At 36.1% G+C, this 19,930-nt stretch overlaps 1 protein-coding gene across 7 annotated transcripts in view; it reads right to left on the bottom strand.

Annotated features, from left to right (window-relative positions):
* LOC121878057 (activin receptor type-2A-like) overlaps positions 1-16,941 on the bottom strand; it is a 33,848-nt gene extending 16,907 nt beyond the window's left edge. The window contains exons 1-3 of one of the 7 annotated variants that reach the window (XM_042384030.1): positions 16,847-16,941; positions 10,338-10,416; positions 6,322-6,785 (exon numbers count right to left, since the gene is read on the bottom strand). In XM_042384030.1, coding sequence (XP_042239964.1) covers positions 6,322-6,415 — 94 coding nt within the window. In that variant the 5' untranslated portion in view covers positions 6,416-6,785; positions 10,338-10,416; positions 16,847-16,941. Of the gene's footprint in view, positions 1-4,673; positions 4,834-6,321; positions 6,786-10,337; positions 10,420-16,826 lie in introns of those variants that run through there. The other 6 variants (XM_042384031.1, XM_042384028.1, XM_042384029.1 and 3 more) reach the window with 6 other exon arrangements.
* Positions 16,942-19,930: the final 2,989 nt, after the last annotated feature.

Raw genomic sequence — 19,930 nt, 5'->3', positions numbered from 1 at the left:
AAAGTTTAAAGTTGGTCTTCTCTTATACTATAAACAGTATTATGCATAATTTCTTTACATGAACATATATTTATTTATTGTGTAAATAATGTCACAGTAAGTATAGCTCATTAAATTGCATTCAATTAGCTTATGTTTTCTTCATTAATATTAATTATTTCAATACCTTTCATTATTTATTTCTACTAATTTACACTTTTATACACAAATCATGTACAGTATACAGTATGTTTACTGCACAATGCATTATATCTTACATAAAGGCTAATTTCTGTATTTTTCAATATCTATTTACAGTACTGCAGTAACACATACAGATGCTATTTAAAGGGATATATATGAAAAGGAGCACTGTATTTAATTCACTTTTTATTTATTGCATATAAATACAGTACTGTACATGTAAGCGCACTGCATAAACAGAGGCTAATTACTTTACAATAAAGACATTTGCGGACTTTTAGATACGCAGCCATTTCTACAAGATATCCCCCACGAATATTCAAGGATGAGCGTACGCATATATGAAAGAAAATTATGGTTACGTACAAAATATGGGGTTATCAAGTTGTATGAAAAATTTTATTGTCTTTATAATATACAAGATAATTATATTTCAACATTTTGTTTAATGTGTACTCTGAGATGGTTAAGGAATGGATGGTCTCCAGTAATAGGTGCAACTTTAGCCTGTCACTTGACAATTTTGTCACCAAACTTACTGAAAATTATTTATGTTCTTTACTGTACATCAATTTTCAGTATTGCAGTAATCCCTCGCCAACAGCATTTTTGGGTATCCATTTCTTATATTTTGTACATTGCATTATCAACCACAGTATCCAGTTTTGAGCATCTGCAGTTTCCAGGGGATTTTTAGCCAAGTATCTTGGGAATATTCGCTGTATCAGGTCTATCAGGTGGTTCATCTTGTTCCCTTCATCATATTGTAAATTATCTGTCAACTGAAAACTTTAGGACCAAGAGGTTTCCATAATAATGATAATAATGTCCAAAGAAAATATGTAATAAACCATAGTACGATACTTGTGTTAGTTTGATTATACTGTACAGGGTATCATTACTTTCTGCAATTACCTGTACACTAACTTCATTATTCTCTTAAATTCTCAATGTTATCATATCTACAAATAAGCTTTCAATGTGTCATCATTCACCTACAATTACCATACCGTATACGTACTGTATAAGTACTGTACTGTAAATTATTCCTCAAACTCACATGAAGACAAGTAGACTTGTCACTCAAACCACCACACAGTCACTGAGCCGGTTGCCCGATTGTTCAATTTCTCCTTATTTACTCTTATAATTCTGTATATGAAAAATGAATGAAAAATAAAATTATTCTATTTTCCTAAATTTCATATTTAGTAGGCTCAAATCAATAGAATTGATTATTATATAAAACAGATTTTCTGTTGACAGATACTTTACTGTCTATGTTCCTCAAACAAGAGACCTAATAGTTGTTGCCATTCAGTGATGACCCCCCCCCCCCCCCAAAAAAACAAGGATTCATTCAGCTGATCGCCACCATCCACGCTATGACGCATTTATCCCTCTCTTCATTTTTACTTCGTTTTTACCATTGTTTAGAAATGGTATGGAAGTTATAATATCAAGATATGCTTTGTAAATGTGTGCTATTTATCATAATGCATAAATAAAGATACAATATGATAATATACGACACACCTGACATTTATTTGGAAGTTGATAGTATGCGGCTGCATAGTGTACAGTACATATATATCTGGACAATCACTTTAGAGGATATGAAAGATACCATAAAGATATATAGGCATGAACCTTTGACCTCTCTTATTCTTAGTGTGTGTGTGTGTGTGTGTGTGTGTGTGTGTGTGTGTGTGTGTGTGTGTGTGTGTGTGTGTGTGTGTGTGTGTGTGTGTGTGTGTGTGTGTGTGTGTGTGTGTGTGTGTGTGTGTGTGTGTGTGTGTGTGTGTGTGTGTGTGTGTGTGTGTGTGTGTGTGTGTGTGTGTGTGTGTGTGTGTCTAGTAAAAGAAATTGTTTGTCATTGATACTTTTGAAAATAAAACAATATGAAGTCCCACACTTTTTGTGGTTGACCCTGTATAATGGCTGTCTATGGGTAAAAGTGTTTCTTTATACGTAATTTTGAGATGAGTACAACTTCTCAGGAAATCACATATTTTGTAAAAAGAAGGACAGCATCTGCATTATTGGCAAAGCAGCAAACACCAGCACCCATATAGCCCTTGAATTACCAGACAAGCTCAAGGCTATTATCAAGCAAGGAAATTACCCTTCCCAGTAAAACTTCAATGAGAACTAGACAGGCCTTTTTGAAATACACGTCATCATGGGCTTTCATCACCAGAAAAGAATGGCGTGTATCAGGGTTCAAGGCAACCAAAGACCACCTTATGATTCTGATGGGTGGTTACATACAGTGGAGTATTTTGAGCTAAAACACATGTTTATCCACCAAGCAGAAGTATCGCCCCCCCAAGATATGAAAAAGTTTTCTAAGGAGCACCTGTCTGTCATCTCAAAGGTAAACAAAAAGACCTTGGATGAAAATTGACATCTTCCAGTAATGAGTTCATGTCAAGATTTTGGCCAGGTGTGAAGCATTACTGTGAGGAAAATGGCTTAGAGCCCAGAGAGTTTCTGCTGTTCGACAATGCCCCAGATCACCCAGAAAACCTTGATACCCTCTGGACTTCACTACCTGTGGAAGTGGCATACGTGCCACCAAGCATGACTTCCCTTCCTCAGGCTATGGAGTGGGGAAACATTGTCAACTTCATGGCTTACATTCCTAAGGCTGGTCGTGGCATTAGATCATCATGATGAGCAGTTAATTAGGGACTTCTGTCCTACATCATGAAAGCCACCAGAAACATCGGTGCAGCATGGGTAGAAGTCACGAGCAATTGTAAGAATATCATAAGGAGTAAGTGAACAACTTCATTATTCAAGCAGGTGTTGAAGGCAAATACTAGTGACATTGCCCACTAGGCCAATGAAGTAGGACTGAACAGTCATTATGAACAATGTGGAGAAGCCACTGAGATCTCATGGGAACAACTTTACCAACGAAGAATTACAGGAGCTGGAACAACATCCTGCTGAGAAGGCTGTAGAAACTATTGCATGTCACTCCGTCTGAATAAACCTCACCACAGCAATCTTGAATAAGGGAATCACTAAGATGGTGGAGAGCTTGGAGCTCTTCATTGAGAATGATCCAGACTAGGACCACAGCAGCTCAGTGAAGAGAAATGTGCTCCATGAAATCTTTACTACTGAGAAATGCTCCAGGAGAAGAAGCAACAGGCAAGGTAGTTAATCCTGAATGCCTCCTTCAATATTAAAAAAAACCTGCAGTTTCACCAGAGAATAAGCCACAACCTGGCCCATCTTATCAAGAGTAGCTGCTCCCACCTCTTCACCTGTTGGAGGAGTTGGAGCATAGTCGGAGTGACAGCAGTTAGAAGTCAATATTATACAAGCTCCGACTGAATGCACAGATGAGTACAGTGGGGTATGCTATAACGAATCTAATTGGTTCTAGAACCTTGTTCGTTATAGCAATCGTTTGTTATAGGATTAATCCGTTGCTGGCCCCCAAATACAACCACTTAACACTGAAAAATATAATATAAAATTGTAAAAATTGTAAAAAAGTGCATAAATATGCATCTAAACCCCCGAAATAAAGAATATCATTAATATTTGTAATAATAAAACAATAAATTAGAAAAAAAAAAAAATATTAAATTATGTTCGTTGTAGGAGTTTCGTTCGTTATAGCATTCTCAATTTTATAGGTAAAACCGTTCGTTATAGGAATATTCGTAGTAGGATCCGTTCGTTATAGCATACCCCACTGTATATATATTTTGTTTCCTTAAATCAATTTGCTCTAAGGATTGCTGGTTCAATTGGAAGGCACTCCAATATCATAAACTTTACAAAATCAGAGAGGTGAAGGTGGCCAAGTGTAGTCATTAAACTTTAAAAATTAGTAAAAAAAAGTTTTCAAGATAATTGCGTTAATTTCTGTGCATCATATATGATTGCATGATCTTGTGAGGGAAGCTTCCAGAAAGAACAAAAATGTGTGTGAAGTTCTACTGTCCATCAGTTTCCTCCCATCAGCAGTGCTGGTAGTTTGTGTTTGTCCCTTTATCTCCCCCCCCCCCACCTCTCTATTACTTCTACAAAAATGCCAAAGTCACCGTTGGAAGCTTCATAAAAATACACTTCAATAACTACTGTATTTATATAAGACCTTGGTAGGTTTGTGAGAAAATATCCGAGGTACGACGCTGGGAAAAAAAAATATTCGGAGTGACAAAAATATGGTCTTATTATGATCTTAAGGTTTTTCTGCTTATCTTAAAGCCAAAACTATAATGAAGCCAGTGATGTATAAATCATGCAAAACAATAAAAAATAAAAAATCTTGTGGGATAAATTGGCTGCAGAACATGTATAACCAGGCCTCACAGCAGTGGTCTCCTATGACTTTTGTTGTGATCACAAAATTTACAAACTTATTGCATGCACGAGAGGGTTAACAAATGTTGTCCTCATATATAAATCACACATGAAATAATACTGTCAGCAATGCCTCTCCATATAAACTATGTTACACTGACCCCAATTTGCAATGATCCAATTAGTGCTTGATGATGATGATGATGGTAGTGGTGGTGGTGGCAGCAGTGGTGAGGCAAATGTTTCAGCTTCTACACCATCATCCTCCCAGTAACTCCATCTACCACCATCCTGCCTCACCATCACCCTAAGCACCGACCACTAAAGTTTCACGGAAGTTGAATATATATTCTAATATGGATTAAATAAACTTGATGTTGTACTGTACTACTGAACTCAGAAGTATTGTTTCTCAACAAGAGAAATTGCTTGAAAATGTGTATTTTTATTTTATTTTATTTATTTTTTATATTAAGAACATAATTACAGGTATCTCCCTTTGTATAATGGTAGTCAATGGTAAAAATGGCTTCGATTTACACAAGGTTTTTCAGGAAAGTATCCCCTTTCTAAGTCAAAGCACTCCTGTACTATACATATTCAGCAGAGAAAACTATTAAAGGGGTGAATGATTGTCCCTTGCATTTTCAATTACAGTTTACCCCCTTGTACATAAATACGGTATGTTTGCTATTGTCGTACCTTACATTTATATTTACCATGTAGGATTTCAAGGGTGGAGGGCACTTTGAAAATTCTAAATCTAAGAGGGTAAAGTAAAATTTAAAATGGTGGTGTGGGGGGGGTAGGGAGCATATGCCCAAACATGGATGCTTCCCCTCCCATTAAAAGGATGACTAACAAGTATGCAGCACTTTCTCATTGCGCACTAATTAGCATTAATAGAAGTCTACACCTTTTGCATAAAGTCAAAGATGGAGTCTCCTGAGAACATCCAGACACTTCACATAACTGAGTGAAAATATATCACTGTGACAGACCCTAAGCTTCTTTAGACCCGTTACTTGGTAATTACAAATATATCACAGTCTATTACAATAGCTATAGGGAGTAGCAATACTTTCAGAAGTAGTCCTCTCTATTGTCTATGCTAGGGAAAAGATAATTTAATTGTCAAGGAGTTGCCTACTGCAGTGAGTTCCTAAACTGCTTATTAATATCAATATCATCACTCTTGACCTTAGTTATAATGTGATTCAGTTAGAACTGTACACAAGAAATGAAAGGGTGCTTTTCAAGTTTGGTAGATTTACGTAGTTAACCCTAAAGTCTTTTAGTGGAAGATTCATGCATTGTTTTGTAACAAATACTTCAAATATATTAATCACCTACAGTAGGGTATGAGCAGAAGGAGCAATTTGCAGAGCTTACTTTGTTAAAACAGGTAGCTAGCAACTGGATATACAGCATCCACATTTCTCTCTCTTCATGATTGAGTTTAGCTCATTAGTGTAAACCCCCATAGCTACATATAAGGTAAAAACAAGATTCCTCTTAGACAAATCTCATCTGAACATCCCTGAGTGTTACCCCACTACACACTAAACTGTTCCTGTTTATGCCAATAACTTAAAACTTAATATTGTGGCACCTTTCTGTCCATCTGCTTAGACCAAATAACAAATAATTTCCAAGTGTCAAATGTCAAGTGTCTTCCTGGCATCAAGGATTTCAACTACTGAACTGTAGTTATAGCCATGACCCTCACCCTCTTTTTCGTAACAAATGCAGAATTAAGATTAAAATCTAAATAAAGAAATACATAATTAAATAAAATAAAAGTCTTACCTGCTACCAGAGCAGAGATGATGGGAAGTCCAGCCAAAGTAAGCAGGCACATCATAATGCGTGAGAGTCGAGTTACTGCTGTGCTACCAGCCATTGCACAGCTGGCCCACCACGCTTTGCCTCCACTTCACCAGGCCTAAAAACTTGCTCTTATGGCCCTTCGAACTGATATCTTGTCAGGCCTGGCATACGTGACAGGTAGAGCTTACAAAACTAATTACATCTGTCCAACTAAATGGATCCCTGTCATGTCCATTTTCTATATAAAGAATAATTTTTCAAGCATCTCATCAAGGACTTGGTCACGTTAACTCTCAACAAGGACTTTTTCTATTTGAGTTCACTGCCACAAAGTATGCACACACAGTTCCAAATATCCTACTCAAATTGGCATTCATGTAGGATACCGTTATTGAGCACTAACACACCTGAAGTGAATACGTTTCAGTATTTCAACATAACACCTGAAAATAGAAGAATAAATATGACAATGATGAAAAATACAAGGTTTAAAACCCAGATATAATACCAGTATTAAGATAGGCAATGTGCCAAATGAATAAGACTTATAAATAAAAAATCAAATAGAAATACTGCAGATATGAAGGCCTGAGGCACAAAATCCCATTTTACGAATAAGGAGAGAAACAAACAAGTAACCTATGAGACATGTTACTGACAGGCAACCCCTGGTCAGAGTCTGTCAGTGTCATGAAAGTAAACAATGTTTGACAGTAAGGGGGCATTACCCTGATGAATCTGCAAATCCATTGTTTGTCTCAGGGACCAATGAAGAGACTTGCTGGAACCTAAACTCTACAGAGCATTCATTCAACCATATGCGTGATTAAACCTCAATGCCTCAGTTCTCTGTTGGTTTTAGGACAGCTCTCAAAGGAGGATGGAGGGAATCTAAGGCATTTGTTTGTTGCCTTATAAGCATTCTTCTGTTTCTCTTTTAATATTTTGCAGTGTCTTGTATGCCTACATCCATACCCATTTCATCAGTAACTTATACAGAATACAGTACAATATTAGCATGAAGTACCCATACCCGATATACAGTATATATATATATATATATATATATATATATATATATATATATATATATATATATATATATATATATATATATATATATATATATATATATATATATATATATATATATATATATATATATATATATATATATATATATATATATATATATCATGTAGATCACAATGAAAACGTGGATAAGATAAATCTTGATAAAATCACACGGGAAAAGGGAAACAACGGAGCACCTTAACTTTCGTCTTTATTCAAGACATCTTCAGAGGCAACTGGATTACATGGACAGAGAGAGGCTTAAATATACAGGGTGACCTTAAAAACATGAGGTCAGGTCATAATGATGTCATCCACTAATCCCCAGACCAACACACACGTAGAGGAGCTTCAGAGAAGGGGGGTGACATGACTAGTCAGGTCAGGTAAAAAATAAGGGACCCACTAAATAACTATCATACATCTAGATCAAAGGTTTTCAAAGCACTTTTAACCTTGGGCCACGGACAAATAAATTTATGTAACATATTATCAGTTTTGAACTGACCATCACTAAGGTTTATTGATTTTAATTCCTTAATCACACTAGCTTCAACCAGAAGTCTTTCTGTGACACAAGATGATTTAAATACTTCTAATGGGATGATTATTATTTAAATCATCTCGTGTCACAGAAAGACTTCTGGTTGAATATATATATATATATCCACAAGGAAAGAAGAAAACACTAAGTTCCCAAGCGCTTTCGTGTGATTCACATCTTCAGGGGCGAGTACAGACTAAGGAGAAGTACAAAACAAGGTGTATATTTTACTACCTTCAGCAGTCTGGTTTAGATATGTAGATGATGTATTATGTCTCTGGCCAAGTAATGAGGACCTAAAAGCTTTCCTGCCACAACTTAATAACTTAGCCCCCTCGATCAAATTCACTGTAGAATTAGAGCATGACAGTAAATTGCCATTCCTGGACTGTCTGATACACAGAATAGGTAACACCTTTCAGTTCAGTATTTATAGAAAACCTACTAATGTGTGCTCATACATTCATTATTATTCTGCCCACCATAATAAAGTCAAACAGTCAGTATTTTCAACAATGTTTTTACGTGCTTTGAGAATTTGCAGCCCGGAATTCATTGATGAGGAATATAAATATATCTATAATATTGGCTCAAACCTTAAATACTCTAGATTTTCATAGACAAATGTCTGAACATTACTTAGAAATCTTTTTATAGAACTGATCCCAAGCCCACCCATGACCATAAGAATCTCTTAGTATTACCATTTCACAAAAATTTCTCTCAAATTCCTTTACAACTAAAAACCTGGAACGTCAATGTGGCATTTAAAAACCCATGCACTGTTAAACAAATGTTAATCAAGAACTCCCCCAACAACACAATTGGTTGCATTTATAAAGTTCCTTGCAAGGAATGTAATATGTTTTATTTAGGCCAGACAGGTAAAGATCTTGTAACTAGACTTAAACAACATAAATATAGTGTTAGGAAATGCCAGGAATCCAATGCTCTGTTTGTTCATTTGAGGGATAATAAGCATTGCATTGACTGGGATAATGCCTCCTCAATATTAGCTTGTAATTCAATTGACAGTAGGAACATTATAGAATCTAGTCTCATTAAACATAACGAAGCAGTCAACATGAATTTGAGTAATGGCATGTACAAACTGGGCAATTGTGTAATTAAGAAGATTTGTAACCAGGTGAGAAGGTTGGGTCACCTTACCCTCTGACCTGACTACTGACCATCGCGGTGCTTTTTAAAGATTAGTAGGGTCATTACCTAATACCTGACCATTGTGGACCTGATCTCACCCTCCTCTGTATATATACAGCTTGTTTTGTACTTCTCCTTAGTGAGTACTCACCCCTGAAGATGTGAATTGCACGAAAGCGCTTGGGAACTTCGTGTTTTCTTCTTTCCTTGTGGTTATCAGCATATACCTGGATCACGTGCAACTACAGTGATTTACTTGTGTGTGTATATATATATATATATATATATATAAAATTCACCAGGGGAAAACTTTCACTACAAGGAACATGATGACAACAGAGGGATCATATACAATGAACTAAATTTACTTGTTTCACAACACACATTGCAATCCATTTATTCCCAATAGCAAATAGCCTACAAAATTCAGTCATTCCGTTCACTAGTATAATCTTTTCAAGATCATATCAAATGTAATTTTATGCTCATTGAAATGAATGAAATTCAAAATTTTGTTGACAAGGGCATTTAAGGTGACTGACTGCAGCCTACTACCACACTCTGTATGTTGCCAATTTCTATTGTATTTTTCAGCAGAGAAATTTCAATTTTTTTTCACTTTTTTGCAACGAAACATTTACCAACTCCTAGTCAATTCCAAGTTGATGGCCAAAATTAACTTCACTCAATCCACTTAAATTCAATATAACAATGAATGATTCTACATCAATACTGTAGTTATTTTACATTTCTAAGAAGCTTCCCATTTAACTCATCAAATTGCCCATATATTACCAGCAGTGTGGAAGTATGATTTCTGATGGAAGCACACCTTGCCAATACTGTTTGGGCTTACTGTACATCTCAGATAAACCAATACTGTATAGTACACTATACCAGTACTGTATACTGTACTGGAACCCAAAAGCTCCTCCCATACAATGTCTCTACAACCATGCTAATTAAAGAAATCAAAACTTGCACTCACTATCCTTTAAGTGTTTCATAAAACTTCAAATGAGTCGGTCTTCACTGTTTCATCCCCTTCCCCTAAGTACAGTATATAATACTGCACCATACTAAAGTAGTGGAATACATCATGACGTCAATAAAAAGTACAATTATTGTGATAGGTATATAAGTGGGGAATTTTCATGCATTTCAGTCAGAAATCCAAGGTTTTTCCTCATGTAAACAAATATAAACAATATCTCACTTGTCACTCTCTAAAGCTGACTGGTGTAACTTGAAGTCTCCATGCACCTGGTATGTCTCGCCTCTCACTGCCCTCCACCCTGCTAAAACGTAGTAAATCTCAGCTCTTATCTTATAATTTCATATAAAAAAAAAATGTTCAAGACATGAAGGTTTACACCCAAATTTTTCCAAGAAAAAATCCAAATGTCACATAAAATTCTGATTATTTTTAGACAAACCTACAGGTACAGTACATGTACAGTACAGTATCTGAAAACTAAATATTAAGAAATACTATTTATGCACCAATAGAAGTTGTAATTTCCATATACTTGTGCAGTACAAGTATTTCCATATATTTTAAGGAACTAACTGTACAGTCTACCTTTATTACTTGATCCATTACATATCAGTGAATGGGTCATTATCTGGAGAAAGTTCCGGTCACTAAATATTTTATGAAATTATCAGTGAGATGGTCTACTATGGTATTAACTTACTTTGACCATTCATATTGACTAAGTTCAGATATGACAGGGTGTATTATTAAGATGGAAGTGGAAGGCAGTGGCGGACTGGGTAAAAAAATATATACGGGAAAACTTGTAAAAGGGCCCACTCAAAAGGGTCCAAAAGGGCCCACTTAATCCCAAAATGTAGTCAAAGGAATCAAATAAAAGTAAAGGTTTTAAGGATTTGGTCCCATTAGGGCGGATTGAGTTAACATCTCATAAACCTCATATCTCTTTTTTCTTTTTTCCGTCATTTCCAAAGTGATGGACCATCACTTTGGGGCCCACCGGGAAATTTCCAGGAATCCCAGTGGGCCAGTCCGCCACTGGTGGAGGGTGTGGGTAAAAGCTAAGGATAATAGAAATCAACATTTCCTGAAGAAGTACCTTCTTCACGAGGTTTGTCCACGTGTGTCACTCAATTCTAACAACTGAGGAAGCACTACAAGAAATGTAAATTTATGAGAATATATTGCAACACCATCATATCTCCACGCATATAACACAGACTGAGCAGAAAAGCAGCAGAATCTTGCTATAAACTCAGCTCACACTGACTCAGATCAAGGCAATATTGCCATTCTCTTTTTTTGTGTGCTGTAATCACTATTTAATTATTAATTCTCATACATTTTCTACATTATTAACTCAGGCTGGCATAGCACCAAGTCAATTCTTGAATGGTGAACGATAAACTGTTTTCATTAATGCAGTACATAATATACTATACTTATCAATACTGTACAGTATAAATCATTTAATTCTGTACAACACTTAACTTCTGCAGGATTATTTAATGTTTTCATAAATGTAAACCATTTCACTTAATGTACCTTTTATTCGGTGAAATTGACTTTTGATGGTCGATATGTAAGCTTGAACTTTGGTAAGCTAAGATAGCAAAATTAATAAAGATGTCATTGTATAAATGGGTACAGTAAATGAATAAAGGAATTTATTCACATTTCACAGGTACAGCTACGTCAGACACCTTAACACACACAACTCTACGTAAAATTAAGTAAATCCTAGATTTAGGTCTGGAGTTCAAGAGAGAAGCAGTTGGCTCATCAATGCATGGGTGTTGACTTCCTAAGCCTTGTTTATCAATTATTACAAAGACATCTATATTTCTAGTGATTTATTGAAAGGAGTTCAAGTAGTAGCCTAATATACCTGAACAGTATTTCAAGTGGTGGTCCTTTAATATTCACTGTATTGTACTGACTTTTTAATGTCAAAATATGGATTTCAACATATTAAACATGGCATGATAGTGAAAATTTATATTAATGAAATAAAGCATAATGAATAAGGTATAAATTAAACATTCTCTGATTTCTGAGTAAATTTGAAATTGGTAGCTACACTATGTGAAGTGAATGTGCTTTTATCCTCAATGTGCTGTTGTTACAAAAACGATATTAACTGAATTATGACATTTCTTATGCTTTAAGACAACTGCTTTGCTCCCAAGATTTCATGAATATTTGAGGTCAGGAGTCATGAACGAGGAGCTGATAAACATAAGCATGGCATAAAAGGAAAAAAAAATCCCATTGTGGTTGTCCTCCCAGGCTATTTTGGGTAATACAGTGAACCCTCACTTTACGCGGTTAATTCAACCCAAGGCGGCCCGCGTAAAGTGAGAAACGCGTAAAGTGAACAACATAACATATGGGATTAATTGAAATAGAGACCGGGCTGACCCCCAAACTCCACTTTTTCAGACACAATACCTACGTTGTAGTAAAAATAACTTCTTAATTTTATGATGGTATGCACACACAATTAATAATTAAGAGAAATATCAATAATATTAGGATTTTTAACACTTACATTAGTAGAAAAGATGGCTGGGCACACGGGGATGGGGGGTTGGTTCCAAGGCAGAGGGCAGATTTTTGGCCCTCAACTGTATCAATTGTATCACTATCCACCACAGAGGCTTGCAGGGCCTCTTTGTCAAACCCCTCAAAGTCCATATAAGTCCATATCCTCACTATAATTATCACTATCACTGACTTGGGCCGGCTGTGGTGGGTGGCGGGTGAAGAACTCGGTAATGTTTTGATGACTGGGCGACCTTGTGCGCACCCTGCTCGCGCCGCTCTCCGCGTAAAGGGGTACACGCACCGCGGAATGTGAGCATTCCGGTTTCGGCAGGATACCGCGTAAAGCGAGGGTTGACTGTAATTAAGGACGACAATGCCATGTTTGCAAGTAATTGTTGAGAAGTATTTTGCAGCAACTGACTGACCCCAAACACTCAGCAACAAAACGATTCCCAGCCAGCTAATGGCTGAAAGACCATCCATCCTTTCCATAAAAACCTACCAAACCAAACATAACCAAAGCTAAAGCAATAAAGTAATACTTAACGAGAGTAGCCCAGCCTTAGCATCAACTTGAGGAAATTTCTTCAAAGAAGGTACAGTGCCTTCTTACGATGAAAAAATGACAAAAGGTACACCCTGTTGCTAATGTAATGTAACCTTCCCCCCCCCCCAATAGTGATAGGATGGTTAATCTCTAGGACAGGTGAAATAAGCTGAGGTGGAGTTGCTTCAGGTGATCCATTTTTTTATGTTCAAAATCAGCAGAGGAAGAGTGCATATGCAATGCTGCATAAGGGAGTGCCCACACACCCAAATATAATTGTCCACACCCATTACACACATGTTCTCAAAGGAAGGCATAGAGATTTAATCTTGTATTGATAACTCCTGTCAAACGTAACTGTTACACAAATAGTCATGCCAACTGTCTTCTCTCTTCCAAATAACAATCCAATTTAACCCAAGTAGTTTACAAAGGGGATATAAAAAGGCCAATGGCCATTTTATAATTTATTTAACTGAATGGCTGATAATTAAACCTTAACAATGTTTTCAAACCCTAAACTAACCCAAAACCAGGGTCCACCCAATATAATTTTCATGATGTTTTACTATGACACAGAAGGGATTTACTTAGCTACTGAAACATCACTGCCAATCACATAAGAGACACCTACACTGAACAAAACTGATTTTTCAATACAAGTAGTGCTCCAAAACTAGAGTGCCAGTGGGAAATCACCTAGTGACTGTCCTGACCAATCGCCCGGCAAAATGTAACATCCGACAAAAATACAATATTACACCCAGTCACAACACTGTACTGCAATGAGCTGTACACCCACTAAAAAATTATTCAGCACCCGTGTCATATTGTATCAAGCCGTAAGGGTGCCGAAGAATGTTTTATTGGGTGTACAACTAATTGGCACACATCGGGATGGCCTCTCTGAATGGTCTGTACTGTACATGGTGAGTGTACACCACCATGTTTAGTGTGTAGGAATACTTCTTTAACCCTTTCACCGTGTGTCATGCACTTGCCATTCTATACTGGCTACCGCAAGACGATTTTATTCAGCTTAGGGTAACCTCCCGCTGTGAAAGGGTCAAGAGAAAGGAACTTTCTTTTATTTTAGAAAGATAAAAGAGTGCATAACTGTAGTATAGTGTACTGGTACTATAAGCTAGGTTAGAGTATGTTTGACAGGCTAGTTTTCTTCATTTTATGAACTATAAATTATAGAATGTATGGTGGTATCTCCAAAATAGAATGAAGGGATTTATTTTATTTTAGGAGAATAAAAGAGAAATCATCTATTATTTTAGGTTTGGTTAGTTTTCTTCATTTTATGAATGATAAATTACACAGAATGTAGCTGTATTGTACCTAAAAAAAATCTACGAAATGAACCAACAATCAACTGCATAAAGTAAATATAGCAGACAGAGGCAACTCCTCCAAAGATGCAAAAAAAATCATAAAAGTGGAAATACACAAACATATTTTGTATTTTTTGTCAGTTTCTTAAAGTAAAATAACTTTTACCTTCTATGAAGAAATTTCTTCAAGTTGATGGTAAGGCCTGTATAATAATTCCAGTACAATACAATCACATCCAAGGATAGGTAGGTTTTATTGGTTTACTTTATCTATGACATTTCATGATACCATAATGTACTGTACTGTATACCGGAAATAACAAAAATATTCCCTGTAAGTCTTCATGTTATGGAAAAGACAATGAAGACGGTGACCCTGTTGCTGCTGGGAAAACATTCGTATCACCAAACTAATAAAATAAAATAAAAAATTGCAATTCATACATCTGTTTCTACACTACTAGTGCTGTGGGGGAATATTATTATTATTCTTAACTCAAGACAACAATATATCCTAATCTATACAAGAAATCACTTAAGTTGCTGCTGTTGTTTCTTAGCGAGTATGAAACGGAATTGCGTTTTAATTAATGTTATGATATATTCGGACTCCTCTTCCAGCTTAAGTACACAAAAATGGCATCATCGTACTCGTGCAGGAAGGAACCAGCATTTTTATTTACAAGAAAAATTAGGGACAAATTTATAATATGAAAAGTGCTATTCCTCCACCTGATTTGTATTATTTATAAAAAGTTTTCCTTTATAAATATTTTTCATTACCCGGCAGGTACCAGCAGCTGGTTACCTGGACCCTTGACCTTCAATATCACCCATTTTGTGCTAATCTTGAACACAAGTACTTTTCTTCTATAAGGAAAGGAGAAATTCCAAAGGTTAAGTGGTTCTGATCACCTTCATAATTACATTTTCAAGTAAAAAATAATCCATAAACACAATTTCATAAACAATTAGTTGAGTGGCATTAGTTCTTAAGTTTCCTAAAAGGAAGTGGCTACTTAGCCGGGAATTCCCAGCCCAGCAAACAAGCCTAACCTATGCCTCTAGTCTGCCCAGCCGGGAAATCCCGGCTAAGTAGCCACTTCCTTCCTAAAAACAAGTACTGTACAGTACTACACATACAGCACCAGTAATTAAGAACCTGTTAACAAAACCCGTGGAATCAACAGACATAACACGCAACATCTCTTGCACAGCCTCTATAAATTTTAAAATTTTTCCTTGAGGAATGATTAAACATAATTTATTAAGAAAACTGGTTGTGGTCATCAACACTAAACAAACTGGAACATAAATATATGGGTTTTTTTAAGTTTCCACATGGCATGCAGTGGCCATAGTTGTTTGTGAATGACAAGGGAGACCACACTATTAAACAATTTATGGATGACAACCTAAACAAAAATTATATAATAAATCATTCGGTTAAATTAAATTAGTTTGTTTCATGTCATGTTTCATAAATTCTGTACAGCTGAAATCCCAAAGATCTATAAATGTCAGCAAGTGACTTCATGCTCTATTGCAGTTATTAATGTAAATATTTACATTGATTCTATGCATTACAAATTTTGGAAAACATTTCTAATGTCATGTACTAGCTTCACTATTACTTAAGGTGACACCCATACTATACTTTTATTAAATGTGCCAGTTGCAGATCACATACAGCTAAAATTCGATAACCACAACATCATGCATTAAGATTGAACAAGCACGCATCTTAATGTGACCAACTTTGTCAGATTATGATTTCAATCAAGATAAGACATTCTAGGAGAATGATGTAGATTCACTTGCAACGGGTTAACATAGTACTATAACATCACTTAAAACTTAATATAATGGATTAACGATAACGAGCGTGATGACAAAGGGGTCCTGGAGCAGCTATGTGTATGGCCACACACCCTCATCCCTGCCTACACCTCACAACACCTCATCAACCTACACTCATTTAACACCTTAACCCACCTATACCTTATAAATACAGACAAGTTTAACTCTCTAACATATATATAAATGATTCAAGTTTAATACCAAAGGTGTTGTTACATTTTTTCAAGTCTTTCAATGGATAAATTTGGGTTAATAATTAGAGGCGCGGGTCAACCACTGACAGTCCTTTCTGTATCAAAACATTTACTCGTCAACTTGTAAAGGGCTTTTCCTGTCGAGCCATTAAATATCAACATACACAACTATCACAGGTCTCATCACAATATTATATCAGATCTATATTCTCACACTTACAACATAACTACACGTGATACCTCTCATAAGAAGGAGTATTTCACTAACACATCCCAATCTGTTAGGGAAATCCAATATGGCGTGTGTTTTTACGAGACATAATCCACTATTCCACTCCCTGTAAGTCATCTAAAAACCTTCGCCCGGAGGAGTATTATCGTATATGTTTTTAAATTAAGCATAACTTATAGGTAATAATCATTTATAAAATTGACTTATATTTTATTTACGTAATTTTTTCCTCTTGATGATAAATAAAAATTGGGTGGGTGTTTTTAGGTGCCGTCGCCTCAGAGAGAATCAACGTATTGGAAACTTGGGAAAAAGGTCGGATAGGCTTAGGAGAATAATAACAAAATAATAAGATTTCATTATATTTGCCATATTTATTACATTGGTCAACTGACTAAGTATTACAAAATTATATGAGAAAACTGTTTTATTATATGGATAAACAGGCATGAGGTTCCAAGTCGGCTGAACAAACAAATACATGATTGTGAACCATTGATAAATGTTGACATACTTCTAGATTCATATTGTATTTACTTTCACTTTATATCCTAACATGAAAACAAAGATTTCTTCACGAAAGAGAGTGCAAATAATGTGTGTTATCCAAATGCTTAATAAACGCTGAAGCATATCACGTGTATTATGTCCAGAAAATCCCGAGAAAAGTTAGTGTAGGCAACAGTCCCGCACGTACGCAGTTTGAGGAGGAGCGACGAGTTGCCCGACTCATTCATTACCAATTCAAATCAAAATCAAAATACCTCTTCTAGGAAAATATCATAAATTTACGCAGTCCTTTGATATATGACCATAAATTGCGTTATAATTTACAAATAACACGTATTCAATTATAAGTGATCTTTAGTTGCATATACCGTTTATATATATATCATGTAGATCCAAGACTGACTCATACGTTTCCAATTCAAATATAAATAAAATTATTCTCAGTGCAAAATATTAAAAATGTGTAAAATCAATAAATATCCAATACGTTAAGAATTGTTAAAAGTGAGGTGTTATTTTGTAATACATTACAAACCCTTAAATTAAAATAACTAGAGCAATCTATTTGTATGTATGTGTGTCTGTGTATATATATCCCTTGTGTAGATATGTGATGCCAAGTGTATATATTATTATTATAAAACTACAAAGCTTGAATAGGACAATGGGATAACTTATTGCTCAACACTGTACATCTCTCAGTATACGCACATCATAAATCTTTTGTTACCTCACTAAGATATACTGTCATTATGTTCTCCGAATATACTAAGGACAGCCAAATTTATGTCGGCACTTATAAACACTGCACTTATCAAGAACATACGAACAAAAATTTATATGATTGCCTAGTTTATACTACACATACGGCAAGGGACAACTTTATTTTAGTTTATAAGCGCCTAAAAGGGTTTACTTGAGTTCAATCAAGGATAGTCCTTGAGTTAATGTAGTACTTACCTGAGTTAACGGATGGCCACCCGAGGTCACAGCCTGAAGTTTAATAAACTATCAGCACAAAGAACTGTCAGGGCTAACTTCTTTGGGGTAAGTTCTGTGAACTCTTGGAATAGCCTGCCAGAGTATGTTGTAACAACACCAAGTGTAAGCTCCTTCAAGTCCAGGCTTGACCAACACTGGGACATTTTCTGGTTACTACGTTCAAGTACCTACTTGCCAAGAGTGAGTAACAGACAACTGACCGACCACCCGACTGGCTGTAGTAACCTGACAAGCAGTGAAGAGGATAGTGATAAGATATAAATCGCCTGCATCGGCCAACAAATTCGAATGAAACATTATCACCATGTAAACAGAGGAAAATATAAAACATTGATTTGGGTAAGTAAAATCGCCCATACTTAAAAAACAAAAGAAAATTCCTTCATAGTAAACTGCCACAACTGATCATAAGGTTTTTCAGGTCTCGTCAAATATCTTCAATGAATCCTTGATATGTTTTTACACGTATACAATAAAGTGCGTGTTCCTATGCAACATTGAGTTCTTGTTGGTTTATAGTAAAACAACAAGTGTAGTGGAAGGGGAACGCGAGGGAATGGCGTTCCCTCGCATTTTTTTAAAGGGAACGGCATTCCCCCACTTTTTACCTCTTCGACAGCTTGGTACTATCAAACAATTTTGTTTGAAAATGCGTAAGTTCTGCTCTATTCTTCAGTGACCGGTGAGGAAGCGTCAACCTGTGGGGCAGAGACATTGTAGGCTACAGCTGCTAGCTAGATAGATACAGTAGTGACACACTGTGGGTCAGAACAGAGATATACAGGCTACAGCATCTAGCTAGATAGTAGATACAATCATACAGACCGCAAATTTGGCAGATGGAATCTTCAGGTTTTGTAGAATTGTTAAAAGGTCTACGGAAACTATACACCGCATTCGGCAACTCCATATACAGTACCTATACCTATAGTTTTATTGATTTACACAATATTATTTATACAATACAGTATAGCTACAATGTATCACACTATCTAGCTAGCAGATGTAGCCTCTATATATCTTTTTAGGCCACAGTGTCATTACTGTATCTAGCTAGCAGTTGAAACTGTCCTAGTGTGGATAGAAGACTTTTTACATGACTGCAAGCAGTGTGTGGTGATTAATGGTACGAAATTATCATCTGTACTCGTCACAAGCGGGGTACCACAGGGCAGTGTATTGGGCCCGCTGTTGTTGGTTTGATTCTTAAATGACACGCCTGACGTACACTCTCCTCCATACAAATGTTTGCCGATGACGCCAAGTTATTTCGGGAAATCAAGAACCAAGCGGACTATGAATAACTGCAGAAGGACCTCTGTGAGCTTCAAGAATGGTCGAAGAAATGGCTGCTGAGATGATGTCACGAAGTGTAAGAGGGTGCACCTGGGGCGTACCAACGGTAAGGAGGCGTATCATATGTCCCAACTGGATGAAGAAACTGCACTATTTGAGACTGAATGTGAGAAGGACCTAGTTGTGTATGTTGACAATGAGCTGAAGTTCTCGGGACATTGCAAGAAGAAGGTAAATCAGGCAAATAAATTATTAGGTCTTATAAGAAGGTCGTTCAGATATCT

This window comes from Homarus americanus, unplaced genomic scaffold, assembly GCF_018991925.1.
Source record: "Homarus americanus isolate GMGI-L3 unplaced genomic scaffold, GMGI_Hamer_2.0 scaffold45562, whole genome shotgun sequence".
Classification (NCBI taxonomy): Eukaryota; Metazoa; Arthropoda; class Malacostraca; order Decapoda; family Nephropidae; genus Homarus; species Homarus americanus.
The sequence above is the reverse complement of the archived record's forward strand: the minus strand, read 5'-3'. Positions and strand labels throughout refer to the sequence as shown.